A 16,527-nucleotide genomic window follows, 5' to 3' on the forward strand; every position below is an offset into this window, starting at 1 on the left:
CCAGCTTCAACTAGAGCAGAGATAGAATTCTGTCATACTTATCACATCTGGGGGCCTTAAAACTTCAGGAACGTATTTAAGATAATCCTGAGCACAGATAAAAAAAATGTATTTATTCCCAGAAAATTTTTTTTTTAAATCTCTTCTGTGAAAGCATTTTCACAGGAGGAAAAAAATATTAACTAAGACCACTTGAAAAAAAACCACAACAAACTGGAAATCTGATGAATCTGATCCAAAGGAATGGCTAGTTCTCTAGCAAATTATTTCACCTATTATGGTATTGATTTGGGGGCCTGAATTGTATAGTTTTCAGGAAGATACTTCTGATTCTTAGAAGCATTTTTTCTTCTTGGAAGCAAGCTCTAAAAACTCTATAGAAGGAGTAGAGAATCAAAACCATCTGCTTAATGTCCCTTAGCCTCACCAATCCTCCCGGCCATGGACACCCACCTTCTCTCCCAAGGGTGATACCGTGTGCCAGGGCCTCCGGGCCTTCCTCCCCTTGGCCAGCTCCTTTACCCCGGCCTCGTCTCCGGTGCTTCTGGCCATGAGTTCGATGATGCCGATGGCTCTGCCGGCCCAGTGGCATCCGAACCCCTACGTACAGAGTCCTATGACCTGAAAAGAAGCAGAAGGTCTGTAGAGAAAACGCCTTTAATAAAAGGAGTCTAGCATATTTAAGGGGGGGGGGGGAGGGTGTAGATTTTAATTCTTTGGCCTGGTACAATCCTGTAATGATAAACTTCAAAGACTTCCAGAGCTAAGGATATAGAGATCTTAGAATTCAAAGGTCACTTGCATGTGGCTGAAAACCTCCAGGAGTGTTGTTAAGATCAAAAGAAACAATGTGCATGAACATTAAAGGCCAATACAAATGCTAGTTGTTATTACAACAACAATCTGATCAATTATTTTAAAAAAGGCAATACAATCACCCTATGACAACTGCAACAAGTCTTAGCAGGGAGGCAGCTTAGAAAAGTGCTCAGTTCAACCTGCCTGTGTCCAAAACTTCACCTCATCATTCACAAGCCTTGTGACCTTGAACAAGTTACCTAATCTCTGTGACTGTCCTTAAAAGGAGTACTGAAAGTTTGTTATTTAAACTCAGAGGGGTTTTGTGAACAGTAAATAACATATATGTAAAATGCTTAACATGATACCTGGAATAAATTTTAGCAGGTAATATATTCTAGGATCAGTTTCCCTTTTTTTCTGCACTGTAGAATAGCATGAGAGACTAGTTACAAACTAGAGGGAGGCTAAGATTATAGGGAGAGATATGAAATAATTATACAAAAAGAGGAGAACATGAAAAAATGATCCGATAGCATTCCTCTCTAGTTCTTCCTTTCCTTACTCCCTCATTCCTTCTATAAACCTTATTTTGTTCTGTTAATGACTTCCAGGCCTCAGTCACCTCCACCTGCCTTCATTAGCCTTCCTGCCTAGCCTGGAGTCCAGAATCAGAAGCTTCCAGGACGCTCCCACCCCTGACAACAGAGCCTTAGTCTTCCCTCATTTCTGCCCAGTTACTGCGGCTCAGCACTCTAGATCTCAGACTGACTCCCAGCATCTTCCCTCACAAAAGCTGTTCCAGTCTTTAGTCACTGTCTTCAAATCCACAGCTTTCTCCACATTTCCTCCCTCTGAGCACGTGACCTCCCTTCATGTTTTAATGGGAAAATTCAGGCCTCTCTTGTAAGCTCCTCCACCTCAGCCTGGCTCTTTCCTCCCCCAGCTTCCCCGCTTTGCCAGGCTAACGAGCATAGCCTCCCACCCCTCTGGAGTTCTGCTCCAACAGCTATCCTCCGACTCTCCTTTCCATCTATCCCCTCCATGAGTTTCTCCTGCTCAAGTTTCTTTTATCTTAAAAAGAAACTTCCCCAATGCAACGCCACTCTCCCACATTTCTGCCTTGTCCTCTTCCCTTTGCCATCAAACCACTTTTAAGAACCATCTACCAACCTAGCTCCCTTTCCTCATCATCTCCTTGTTCCATAGCCACTGCACGTGACCACTCTCCACTGAAACTGCCCTCTCAGGGACACCAAGACCACCTCACCTCTATCACCAACTCTCTATCATCTTACGTCTCTCTCAGTTCAGTGAAGACTTTCTTGAGAGCCCACCATGTTCCATGCAGTATCCCAATCCCTTGACCACTTCCTCCCCTTGGTGCTCTGGGCTCCCTCAGCTCCTGTCCCACTGCCCTCTCCGACTCGCTTGCACGTCTCTGGCTATGCTTCTTCGTTGCTTCCACAATCCCACAATCAAAGGAAGACTTCCCCGGTTTCCCCTCCTTGACCCTTTTTTCTCTTCTTTTAGTAATTTTTACTCCCCTCGTTTCAAAATTCACTTCTACAAATGACCCCCAAATCTTTATCTAAATGATTCAAAGCAAACCACCATGCTTCATCCCAAATCAGGCTCATACTCATTTCTTCATGCTTCTGCCCACGGCATCGCCATTCTCTCAACGTTCCAGGCTTGAAACATCAGAATTACCTTAGATTTCCACCTCTACCTCTTGCCCCTCAGGGTTACATCCTATAGATTAGGGCTGTCAAACCTTTCTCTCCTCTCACTTGGACAACAGCAGGGGCCTTCTTCCTTTCTCCCACACCAATTAAATCCCACAAACCAATCCTCCTGAAGTGCTGCTCTGGAACTGCTCACGGCATGCTCGGGGTCCCAGCCTCCTTTCTAGTCTTTTCCTCCTCTGGGACAAATTATACATTCAACAGGAAAATAAAGGGAAAGACCTCTAAGAGAAGTGAGTGATCATCAGCTCAAGAGAGATAAAAGTTAAAATCCTATACATGCTCACATCAAATAAATGTTCAGGGGGAAGGTATCTAGAGATGCTCACCTTCTGCATCTTAGCAACTGAGTGGCTTGGTTTTGACTCTGTCTCCTCTTCATGACGTGGCTGCTGCACCACCATCATCTCACACTCTTTCTTCTACCTAAACCAACCGCTATTCCATAAATGTGCCAGTGCTTTCTGGACACTGACGTGGCTCGCTCCTTCAAGATTCATTGCAATGACCTTCCCTCTTGGTGTTATTTCTGATCTCCCTGATCAGATATGACTCCTCCTTCCTCTAAATCCCCAGAGTCCCTGGCTAGCATTCTCTTGTGTACTCATTTTATGCCTTGCATTAAAGTCAAGCCTCTATCAGTGTTATCTCCCACTATTCAATTGCAAGCTCCTCAAGGTCCCAGGTCAGAACTTCTTCTTCTTGGAATCCCTCACATAACAAAATACACAGTGTCTTATATATGGTCATCCCTCCACATAGCCAGAAAACAGAATATATCCTAAGTGCCTCCACTAGGAGCATAAACCCCTAGAATCTCCTCAGGAGAACATAATATGACCTAAGAAGGCCTCTAATTTGAAGCGGAACACAAAAGGAATGAGTAACTAAAGTGAACATATTTGTGGTAGATGAAATACTCACCAGGGCATGAGAGGATTGAGAAAATCCTAGCCAACCTGATAACTAAAAGCTTACTTGAGGAAGACTTCCTAGATAATGGGACTTTATGGAAAGAGTTACCAATTCTTCATTTTCTTCTCCCCCCAGCAATGGCATTTCCTAAGATTGTGCTCAACTTCTTCTTTAGAGATTCCTTGATAGTGCTCTCCACTTCCAAGTGGTGTTAAAGTGCCTGGGGGTGCTGTTCTAACACCCCTTTCTTTATTTCTCCCTCCTTTTCTTTGTCCTCCCCTGTCTCTCAATTTCCAAAGTGATAGAGCAAAATAAAAAAGTAACAGTGATGATTAGATGGGAAGATGATCAGAGATTTGTTAGAGTGTTGAGAGGCAGGCAGGATAATAAAATATTTAGTATCAGGAAGAATCGCACCTATTACAAACTAACTGCCTCAGGACAGTCCTGTTGACTCGGGCACACCTCAGGACATTTTTGACAGGCAGATTTCAACACATAATGTTGTTATCTTGAAACTTCAATGAAACAGAAATACAGAGCCCGAAGAGGTCATTTGCTAAGATGTGGGATTCTGGACCTCTGATATAATCAGTGAAAACTATAAACCATGAAAACAACTAAATTAACTACCATTTTAATAAAATACCATCTGTTAATAATGTTTGACTATAGTATTTAATTAGGTCCCTGTAGTACACCACTCAGGTCAACCCAGGCTGGCGTTACCTAATTGTACCAGGTCCTATCCCAAGGGCTGGGGATACAGCAGTGAACAGCACAAAATCCCTGTCTTCAAAACACAATTCTAATGGGGGAAGACAGACATATTATTTCAAATATTGATAATTTTTATGAATAAAATACAATAAAGTGTTAGAATTTCTATGGTAGGGGATAGGATGGAGAAGGGAGACTTTAGCTAAGATGATTAGAAGAGACATCCAGTGATGAGAAGGAGAGGTCATGAGAAGACCCTGGAGAAGAGCATTCCAGGAAGAGGGAAGATCAAGTACACAGGTTCTCCAATGGCAATGTGTGCGGCTAGTTCCAAGGGAAAAGGACAGCCAGTGGGACCAGAACAAGGTGAAAGAGGAAAGGAGAGGAGGGGGGAAAGTTAGAGACAGACAGGCACAGACATGAAGAGCCTGTGGGCCATGAAAAGCATATTTAGATCCTAGAGAATCACTTTAACCACCCCCTAAAATAGTGACCTAAGTGTTGTAAAACCAGGTGTGTGCAGGTGAAGAACAGTCTGAGGGTAACTTTCAGTCCTTCAACAGAGCCACCCCAACCATATGCTTCCTCTTCTGAGCAAATCCCCCAGGTTACTGGCCCGGTTAGGACCGCTCCTTCTTAAGCACACTCCAAATATTTCTGCTGGGCTCGTGCTGGTATAATGCTAGTATTATTTAATTTTAACTACATTCTAAGGAGAAAGTGAGAACACAATAATTAGGTATTAGAATACATGTTATTAGACTCATTCTTGGTTAATTTATTCACTGACACTATTAAAGTAAAACAAGGAAGTTGGACCAAATGACTTCTCAGGTCTTGTCCAAAAGATGGCTAGTCCAGGTTCTAATGTTAAGACCTAGGAAAGGCTTGGGCTAAGGCTTTCTTTGGAGAATTCACAATGGTTCCATTGTTCTCACTATCTTTACTTATTGCTGCAAAAGAGATTATAAAAGGACCTCAGTAAATGTTTGTTGAGTAAATAATGTATGGTTTTGCTTGATATTTAAATTCCTTCTAGGCAAGTCTGTAGCATAACAGGTAAGACATCCTACAGATGCCTTTGAGAGCTCTGTAGGAAGTAAGGTAAAGCTTAAATCTTTAAGAAGGCTCCTCCTTCTCTAAGAAGTTCTTTTAGTCTAACAAGCTCTCACAAACATTAGCCAACCACAGTGCCTGCCTTCTTAAAACACCAGCGAGACAAGCGTTAATGAAAACAAGCCCCAGCAGAGGTCAGAACTAAGTAAGTCCAAGTATCTATCAGAAAATTAGGCATCAGCTTCTACGCTGGAACTCTGAAACAGAAACTTGGATTTTCTGAATGAAATCAGCAGAAAAGAAGACTAACAAATGGACACTAGGAAATGAATATAGCGCTAGTAAAATCCAGTCCTAACTGGATTTTGGCATTGTGATGACTTCACTAAACTAATCCTGTGGTCACTTTGCTGGCCATTCAACCCTCTCCTACCCTCACAATCTTCATCCCTTCCATCTACCAATCAACTCACCAAAATTCTACCTTCTTCCCACCCAATTCTCCATTCTTTCCTCCAGTATTTACTACTCTTCAGAGGCTCTCTGTATGCAAATACAAGTGTTAATTTAGTAAAAACTATAGAAAAGATGTAACAGTGTATATATTTTTAAAATAAGTATGTATACACTCCCAGCTGGCATACTCAGTGACTGAGCTTTGACATATGAACCAGGAGGTCACGGTTCGATTCCCATTGAGGGCACATGCCCAGGTTGCAGTCTCGATCCCCAGTGTAGGGTGTGCAGGAGGCAGCCGATCAATGATTCTCTCTCATCATTGATGTCTCTATCTCTCTCCCTCTCCCTTCATCTCTGAAATCAATTTTTAAAAGATAAGTATGTATACAAATGCAGAGAACAATCCTTAGTGAACTGGGACTGAATCTTGTGGAGCAAGACAGAAACCACAGGTGAGACCCACCCTCCAGATGGAGGCTGTATTAACATTCCATACATGCTGTTTACCAAGAGTGCAGACAGAACTCATTAGCACATACAAAAGGTGTTCCACTCCTCTGGGCTACAGGTTGACTCAAAGTCAATAACCACAGGGGGGAATCTAACATGTGGAGCAGATGCAAGTCTTTTCTTTTTCTTTTAACTTATAAATATGAGCAAATGGCTCTTACACATTTGTTAAAAACTTATTAGAAGGCACTAAACTTACTCTAGGATTCATAAATCTAGTCGTTAATCAGGAATAATGATCTGCCAGAAAAAATGGAAAAATCCATTCTTCTAACTAAAGCAACTGCTCGTGTTCCTTTGAGACTGGGAGAGTCCACTGAAGCACATCATGGACTATTATTGCTCTTCATGAGTTTATCTTTGGAAATCTATTCTAATGTTTGCTTTTGACTCTTCAAAAACAATGTCATTGTTTAATGCACTATCTCCTACTGATGAAATTAACGTACGCAGAAGGCCCACATTTACAAAAGTCTCTCACAATGTCCAGAGACTAAATCTCAGAGTAATTCTGAAAATGAGTGATGAAATGGTTTATGTCACGTGGGGTAGACATATGGAATAAAGGGGAAGGAAGACCAGGGATTTATCTGCAGCCACAAAACCTTGTATCATGGTATACATATCAAACCAAATATAATTTTATCCTACACCTTCAAAAGACAATGTCACTCTAAGTGCAGCATCACTGAGTCCCAGAGCTGACCTCAGAGTGAGTCGGGGTAGAGCCCACAGCATGGCCAGCCCCACAGCAAATTCCTCTCCTCTCCAGAGCTGCTCTAGAACCACATCAGGCCTGAGAAGTAGGCATTTGTCCTCCATTTGTCTAAAGTGCTTTTTAAAAATAGTATTAAAATAAATAGGATTCTAGCTTTCAAAAAGGTCTATGTATAAACGACCATTTCCCAACACATTACTCTCTAGTAATGACATCATAGATTACTAATTTTTATGGCAAAATGGAGAATGCATAAAGAATAGAGGATGACATCATAAGAAGCTGATCCAACTGCCAATTACTCAGCTGACCTCTGTGGGTGGAACACAGTCCTCAGGATTCAAGAGAGTTTACACAAGTTTATTATTCTGCTCACAAGGAGACAAAGAGTGTTTATAAACAGTTATCTCCTTGATGAGGACAAAGGTCATGTGGGCCCAAACAACTAAACTGAGAACAACATTGCCCCACGGGGCAATAACAGGGTAGAGAAGCAATAGAATTATCTGGGCAGAAGGAGGGCTAATAGATAAACATGTTTATATAATGGAACAAAATGTTCAGGTTGGGTAGTGAATGCTGGATACTGTCCTCCCTTGCAGATGGTGTGGTAGAGTGGAAAAGCCCACTTTCATCCCATATCACCTGCCATCAGGCTGATCAATGATTTTCAACCAGTGTCACATCAGTGTGCTGCAAGAAATTTTTAAAACTTACAATATCTGACTATTTAGTCAGGGACACTGACCTCTTTTCCCTTAGATTGTCAAATTAAAAAGTGACAACGGCCCTGGCCAGGTGGCTCAGTTGGTTGGAGCATCAGCCCATACAACAGGTATGCAGGTTCAATCCCCAGCTAAGGCGCATACGGGAGGCAGCCAATAGATGTTGATCTCTCTCTCTCTCTCTTTATCTCTCTCTCTCTCCCTTTCTTTCTCTCTAAAATCAAGAAAAAACATATCCTTGGGTGAGGATAAAAACAAAACGAGGACAACACAATAGCTGTCTGGTGTGAATGAATGAAAATTATACTTTTTTGTGTGTGTGTCAGATTGGCAAAACAATATATTCATTTTCTGGTGTGCCACAGAATTTTAGTAATTAGTTTGTGTGCCATGAGGTGAAAAGGGTTAAAGATCATTGGGCTAGATGACCTGAAGTAGATATATAACCTACCTGGCCTTGTATTGAGAAGATAAAAAAGACATCTTGTTCAAAGACCCCAGTCAAATGCCTAATACACAAGGGTCATTTAACGAATGTTAGCCTCCCACCCCCCACACCCTTTTCTTCTCCCACTTTCTCCCAATTGCTGAAACCCACATTGGCTCTTCCATCTGGTTAAAATAGTTTGGAAAACTTGACCTTGATCTATCCAAACCCACTGACCTCCACAGAGCCACCCACATAAGTTCTCATGGTAATAGATCCAGAGACTGAGTCAGCCTCTCTAGAGCTTTCACTCTCCTCATCCTAAGGACAAGTTCTCTTGAGGGATTGTACAACTTTGATGATAAAAAAAAAAAAAAAAAAAAAAAAAAAAACACGTCACGAGAATAAGCAGTACAGAGAGGATTTTTCACATGCTGTCCCAGTCATTAGAAAGTTGCTGTATCGTAGCCTTCAACATTGAGAGGGTGCTGCAGAGAGTTCACAAAGGCTTTTGAGCCAAATGTGGGTTCTCATTAAAGTTCTATAGACAGAGCCTTTCTCTAATAAAATCAAGCATCACCACAAATCAGGAAACTAGGCCCCAGGGGGAAAAGGAAAACAGGACACCACACGGGGTCATGTGGGGAGCTGGTGCTGGGGCAGGGAGGAAGGAAGAAGAGCCTTAATAAGGTACACTGGAAACAGCAGGTCATTAACAATGCCCTTCCTGTCCACTTCAGTTGGATTTTTATGCAACTCTGTGCTGTGACTCCTAAAAAAGATGTTACAGGTACGTATGTGTTTTCCCTTTTCTTGTTTAGATGAAAACACCAGGCAGAAATGGGTTTAGTTAGAAGGAAAGAGCAAACATTATAAATGGGGCACAAACAGGATTTTATAGCCAAACTGAGTTTTTAAAATTATTTGTAATTTTTCTTTTAAAAGTTTGCATGTATTTATATTTCTAAGCAGTTGTCAAGAATCAATAAACTGATCTGAGTACTTCACATTCTCATGGAATAGGTCATTTAATAATGTTTATATTGGACTTTACAGGGCTCAAAGCGCTGTCTCACATGCTGTCTATTGGGTATTACTATCCTACTTTTATTTAACAGACAAGGAAGTTGAGGCTAAGGGAAATTAAGTGATCTCCCCCAAGGTCTGACAGCTAGTGAAAGTTAGGACTCAAACCCCAGTCTCCTGATAACAAAGCTGTCCCTCCCACAGGCTGCCTCTCACTGTTTCCCCCATTACATGGAACAGCAGTTCTTACCTTCCAACTCTTCTTTCTCATAGTGAATGTTGAGAATTGTACTGGTCCCACCCTGATCCACCACAGCTTCTTCATCTGGTCTCTGTGAAAACATAAATATGTAGTCATAGTAATGCCCACACATTCATTCAAACATTCAGTTAAGTACCATGTGTCAGACTCTTTATGCAACACCTGGAAGAGAAGCACAATGTTTTATATATTTTTTAAATTTGAACCTCACAATAACTTTGAGATACAAATATGGTAGCCATTCTCTTTCTTATTTTATAAAATGAACAGCCTGAGACTCAGAGAACATAAAATAATTATTGCTCAAGGTTACAAATGGGGTAAAAGGCAGAAGTAGGACTGAGCCCAAGTCTTATGACTGCAGATCTCATGCCTTTTCATCTCTGCACCCCATCTATACATCTGTATAATGGCATTTTGTAAGTAGTGTCAACCACATTGTCTCATTTGGTGTAAACTGGTCGGTCTCCTTGACCTCTGCAGCATCTAAGCCTGTTTAATACTCTGTCCTTTAAATTATCCATCCTGCTCCCTGCCCGAATCTTCCCTGTCTCATCCTAAGGCTCATCTTCTTCCTCTAAATATAATCCCCAAGGAAGCGCGGTCTACCTTTTGTTTCCCTCACTTGAGCATTACAATTTCAACAGCACCCTGAGATGGTGTGGCCCAGTATTTGACAAACCAATGGGATGCCACACCTCAAGACTCAGGTGTCTAAAACCAAATTAATCTTCCTTCCAAAACTAGCAGCCTGTTCTCATTTACTTACTCCTTCCTATGGCACCATCATTTCTTAATCCACATTTGAAATTTCAAACATATTTAGTCATCTATTTCATATATATTGAGTATCACTTATATGCCTTCAGAGAAACAGTTCTCTTTTCTTATCAAGACCTCCTTTGCAATTTCTCTCGAATTCACTCTCATCTCACATCCACTCTATCCCATACTCTCCAACACTTTCAGTCATACTGGACATTTTTTTATCAGTTCTGGAACCATATTTCCTTTCTTCCCTGAGTGTTGCTCCTTCTAGAGCAATCACCCTCTGCCTACTACCCCCACCTCCACCACCAGCAACTAATACTTATTCATCATCCTATGGATCTCAATCTAAATGCACTTCCTTGGAAGCTTTTCCTGATTACCCCTCTTATAAACTAAGCTAGGTCCTCCCATTTTTATGTCCTCACTAGAGTCTGGTGCACAAAATTCATACACTGGGGGCTGGAGGGTCCCTCAGCCCGGCCTGTGCCCTCTGGCAGTCCAGGATGCCTCAGGGGATGTCCACCTAGCAGCTTAGGCCCACTCCCACACATCCTCTTGCAGTCCGGGATCCCTTGCTCCTTACCACCCACCTGCTCACTGCTCCTTACCCCTCAGCTCACTGCTCCTTAGCACTGCTGTGGAGGCAGGAGAGGCTCCCACCACCGCCACTGCGCTCACCAGCTGCTTCTGACAGAGCAGCGTTCCCTCCTGCTTTAAGCATCTGCCCCCTGGTGGTCAGTGCACATCATAGCGACTGGTCATTCTGGTCATTCCGCTGTAACGGTCACTTAGGCTTTTATTATATAGACTAGAGGCCCAGTGCACAGTTCATGCACTGGTGGGGTCACTCAGCCTGTTCTACAGGGATAGGGCTGAGCCGGCTCTCCAACAACCCCCAAGGGGTCCCAAATTGCGAAAGGGTGGTTCTCGGGTGATGCACCCCAGAATCAGGCTCCCTCCTCTCCCAATATTATGTCACTTTCTCTCTGTATCTGTCTCGCTTCTTTCATCTCACATTACCCTAAGTTTGATGACTTGTGGGCATTTAGCTGCAAAATGCAATTATTTAGCAAACAGGATTTACTTAACCTGGAATCCAGTCTACCTAGGGCAGGACCCTGCTCAATGTCAGGCTCCTCCTGCCCAGGCCCTTCCGCCCAGGCAGAGTCCTGTGGTGGCAGGATCCTCCTTCTTCCCACCTGAGCTACTCCTTCGCCTTCTTCCCTCCCCGGAGGTTGCCCGCTGGCACTATTGTCCGCCCAGAAGGAGGGGAGCCTCATCCAATTTCCCAGCTGAGAGTGGTAGTGGGAAAATTTGCTGCCTCCACTGGAAATTGATATTAAACAAATGGGCCGGCGCAGGGGGAGACGTCAGGGCCACAGCCAGTAGGTCTTGCAGGTCTCATCATTTAGTCAATCAAGTAGAAAAGTTTCTGTAAGGGCCAAACCCATGACCTCTGCAATGGGCTAGAGGCCCGGTGGGGAGCCAGACACGAAGTGGGGAGCCAATGGACTAGAGGCCCGGTGCATGGATTCATGCACCGGTTGGATCCCTCGGTCTGGTCTGCGGTGATTGGACTGAAACAGGCTCTCTGACATCGCCCAAGCGGTCCCAGATTGCGAGAGGTGGTTCTCAGGTGACACGTCCCTGAATCGGGCTCCCTCCTCTCTGGTTCTGGGTGCATCACCCAAGAACAGCAGCTGCCAAGTCACCGCAGCTCATCAGCTCCTGCATTGAGCATTTGCCCCCTGGTGGTCAGTGCATGTCATAGCTACCAGTCAGATGGTCGGTCGGACGGTTGCTTAGGCTTTTATATATATAGATTGCACACTGTACTTCTCCTTAGTAATGAAATGTCTCTGCTCCTTAAGGGAGAGACCATATCTGTCTTTCCTTTCCACTGTTTCCCCAGCACTCTGAAGACTTTTCACATAGTGGGTGCTCAATACATCTTTGTTAAAAGAATGAATATAATGGTACCTACTTTATCAAGACCTTCACCATACCCTGAATTATTTCAAAAAATATCTGAACCGATTTCCTTACTAGACTATTTCCTTTACCAAATCTGCAGCTCCAGTCAAGCTTACTGATCCCACAGGCACCATGCACATTCCCACCTTCATGTCTTTGCTCATACTGTCCAGTCACCTAACACTCCCCTTCCCCAACTCTCCAGCAGAGCAAATCCTCACCATCCTTCCAAATCCTGCTCAAATTTCTAGTTTACTGTTCCAATTTTGCTATGTTGTAGTTATCATCTATACCCCCAAATAAGACAAGCCTGAATATAAAAGAATCCATTTTTCTAAAAAGAAGATTCAAAAAAAGTTTTTGAGGCTAACTTGAATAAATAAACTTGTAGGAAAGTAGATGAAATACTCGAATGTCTACTTATAGTATTTTATTTAGTTAGTTTTATAGACATATTTATAAAAATATATATTACTACTACTATGGAATAAGCTCCAAGATATAATATCAAGTTTAAAAAGTAAGGTGGAAAACTGTATAACTGTTGTCTAAGAAAGGGTTTTGAACCATAAGTATCTGCTTATACTTAAAATATATAAAGGAAGAATAAGCCATAAAAGATGTTTTCAAATAGTTACCTATAGAAGGAGGGAGGGCATAGAGGATAGGAGACAAGGATAGGAACTAAAATTCTGTGAATATACCTTATTTTATATATATTTTACATAATTTTAAAACAAAATTAAGAATTTAAAAATCAATGCCCAGAAATCAAAAACAAAATGAAAACAAATACCAAATTGATGGCATAACTATTCTAAGAGAAATTATTCCAAATAACTTTAAACATAATAAATTGAACATCCTTAGTAGGATATACCCTAAAAACAAAAAGAATTGAAAAAGATCCTAAACTGCTTTTTAGTTACCATATTGTTGATTGTAGTGTTGGTGTTATCACTCTGAGACTGTTGTGTATTGTGAGATAAAACAAATAATTATGTGAACTTTTTCTGTCACTCTCAATGTGTCTGAGAACTGGAATTCTCAGCAGGGGTGCAAGGAGATACAGTTGTAAAATAGAAGTTAAGTAAAAACCAGTGCAATCCTGAATATGAATTGGAAGTATCAACAAGAATATATGACATATTTTTATCTGTAAATATTTTTTAATTTATAAATTAATATTTTCTGGCTCTGTCCACTCAAAAGCCCTAGAAAAAAAATGGTCAGCCACTAGCAATGAGTACCATTAGCATCTAGATTGTGGTCTCTTACAGTGCCATTTTCTACTAAAAGGCACTCAAAGACAACTAGGGTTGTGTCACATGGACTCAGTAGACAACTTAAAGAGGTCCCTTGCCAAAACTAGGACAATATGCCTGGCCGTGTGTCTCAGTGATTGAGCATCAATCTATGAACCAGGGGTCATGATTTGATTCCTCGTCAGGGCAAATGCCTGGATTTCAGGTTTGATCCCCAGGCAGCCAATCAATGATTCTCTCTCATCACTGATGTTTCTATCTCTCTCCCTTTCCCTCTCTGAAATCAGTAAAAATATATTTTTATAAAATAGGACAAGTTGAATCAATAAGGGTAATAACTGCAACAAACTGAATATATCAAATACATATAATAAACCCACAAGTTCACAATGTCACTTTAAAAATTAACTAATTGGCACTAGCCAGTTTGGCTCAGTGGATAGATCATCAGCCTGCAGATTGAAGGGTCGAAAGTCTGATTCTGGTCAAGGGCACATACCTCAATTGCAGGCTCAATCCTTGGCCCTGGTCGGGGTGTGTGTGGGAAGTAACTATTCAATGAGTCTCTCTCACATTTATGTTTCTCTCCCCCTCCCTTCCACTCTCTCTAAAAATGAATGAAAAAATATCCTCGGGTGAAGATTAACAACAAAAAATTGACTAATTGGTTAACATTGGAAGATATGCTAATAAGTTAACTGGTTGCTTTGAAAGCTGGTAAAAATTAATCCGTTTCCCTATATAAATTGTACCATAGAATAGATGAGAGAAGTTTCTTCTTATTAAAAAAATAAATGGAAAAAGAGTATTAGAATTAGAACATTGCCATTTTGCAGTACAAATGGATTGCATTGATTTTCAACAGCCACTAACATCACAGAAACAGACAGACATTCTATGCCTCCTAATAGGAGACCTTACCACCATCCATGAGGCAATCTTACCAAATAAATTGTCCCTGAATCTGATCAAGCCTCTAAAGCCAAATACCAATTTACTGAAAATACAGTGAATCAGAGCTCTACAGAAAAACTACACCATGGGAATACAATCAGAAAAATCCAGACAGTGAAAAACCATATAGGACAAATCCTCCCCTAGCCTCTTTTTAAAAATAAATAATTGCAAAAAGAGAAAGAGAGAGACAGAGGGAGAGAAAGGCAAAACCAACAGGTTAAAAGAGACAATGAACCAACCACAATGTGTGGACTTTACTTGAATCTTGATTCAAACAAACCAACTGAAATAAAATTTTTAGTTATTTTTAAAATACCTTCTTAAAGTCATGACATTTGACCTAGCCAGTTTGGCTCAGTGGATAGAGCGTCAGCCTGTGGACTAAAGGGTCTCAGGTGTGATTCCCGTCAAGGGCACATGCCTGGGTTGCAGGCTTGATCCCCAGTAGGGGGCGTGTAGGAGGCAGCTGATCAATGATTCTCTCTCATCATTGATGTTTTTATCTCTCTCTCCCTCTCCCTTCCTCTCTGAAATCAATATATTAAAGTTATGACATTTGAGACAATTGGAAATTTGAATATTGACTAGATCTTTTATGATATTAAAAAAATGATTGGTTTTCTCTTTAGGTGGTACTGTGCTTATTTTTTAAAGAATCCTTATCTTTTAGTGACACCTACTGAAATATTTATAGATAACACTGAAAGATTACAGATATGCAAAATAATAAATTAACTTAGAAATATTACTTATTGTCACACTTTATAAACGTTATTCAAAATCTTCAAATACATCTTTAACATCAATGTCCTCCTCATCCCCATAGGTGCTTTTTTTGAGTCAATTTTCCAAGCATGTCTGTTTCACTTCCATCTAAATTGTGAAGACTCTCATATAAAGCCCTATTTGAGGAATAACTTATAGATAGAAAAAACTTGCCTTTGTTTTAGACTTATTTGTTCATCTAGTTTATGATTAAGATCATGAATTTCCTGATAGCAGGAGCCACATATTTTCGTCTTTATGTTCTCCCAGAGTCTAATACTGTAGCTTACCATTCTAAGTAGCTTTCACGCCTCTGAGTCCCAGGAGGGTATGTACTTATGTTCACTCCTGTGTACCTAGCACCTAGTAAAATGTCCAGTATGTGGTAAATATCCAATCAATTTTGGTGAATAAATACTTATTAGTTTCCTGAACTCATTATTTAAGTCATATAACATATTTTCTCATAATAAATTTTCATGTTGGCTCCCCCACAGGTTTGTAATATCCAGAGGACAATGATCAATTAATTAGTATGCTTAATACTGCCTACAGACACATGACACAGCATAGAACACAGCAGGAATCTGGATAAAAGGGGGAAGGGAGGGATGATTGATTTTTTTGACTCAAAGACCATGAAAGCAAAATATAAAGAGCAAGGTCAACTGTCTGAAAAATTCAGGTTGAAAATCGACTTGTTGTTTGTTTCCTTAATTTAGATTGGTTAATCACAGCCTAAATTCACTGAATAAACGTTCATCTACTTTCTTTGTCTTGCCAAAGAAAACAGAGTCGTTGTCAAACACCATTAGCCAGGGCATTTAAAAGGTCAGGCTTGAATGTGGATCCTGATTCAAATAAGTCAGCTATTTTAAAAACTTATAAGGCACTCACAGAATTTTAAACAACTGGATGGATATTTGATTATATAAAGAATATGTTAATTTTAAATGTAACAATACTATTGTAATATGGTGTTTATGTCATCTTTAAAAATGGCCCTTAATCTTTAGTGGTACACACTGAAGTGCTTACTGATGAAATAATATGATGTCTGGAATTTGGAGAATGGGTGGAAACATAGATGAATCAATGCTCCTTGTTGAAGCCAGGTCATTGGGTACATGGTGATTCATTTTTACAAGTCTTTCTTACTTTGGTACATGCTTGAAATGTTCCATAAACTTCAAGTATATGTGGGGTTTGTTTAAAATCATAAAAATGAAAAGAAAGGTACGTCAAGTCTCATTGGTCTGTTCTTATTGCAGAGTCCTCACCAGTTGGCTATTATTTCCTCTGATACCATCATTATTTATGGCAGAGAAGATCTCTCAACCATGGATTTCTAGGGTTCCTATGAATGGGCTTCAGAGGATTATGTGTGCGTGTGCATTTTTCTTGGGAAAGGGCTCATAACGTTCACCAGAT

The 16,527-nt window shown here is 40.9% G+C and overlaps 1 protein-coding gene across 2 annotated transcripts in view; it reads right to left on the reverse strand.

Annotated features, from left to right (window-relative positions):
• Positions 1-16,527, reverse strand: part of SLC4A8 (solute carrier family 4 member 8) — a 100,405-nt gene that overhangs the window by 76,119 nt on the left and 7,759 nt on the right. For both annotated transcript variants that reach the window (XM_070410204.1, XM_070410205.1), the window contains exons 2-3: positions 9,353-9,434; positions 454-621 (exon numbers count right to left, since the gene is read on the reverse strand). In XM_070410204.1, the coding sequence (XP_070266305.1) occupies positions 454-621; positions 9,353-9,434 (250 nt within the window). The remainder of the gene's footprint in view (positions 1-453; positions 622-9,352; positions 9,435-16,527) is intronic.

This window comes from Myotis yumanensis, unplaced genomic scaffold (genome assembly GCF_028538775.1).
Source record: "Myotis yumanensis isolate MYYU_CA2020_CCGP unplaced genomic scaffold, mMyoYum1.0.hap1 SCAF_3, whole genome shotgun sequence".
Taxonomy (NCBI): domain Eukaryota; kingdom Metazoa; phylum Chordata; class Mammalia; order Chiroptera; family Vespertilionidae; genus Myotis; species Myotis yumanensis.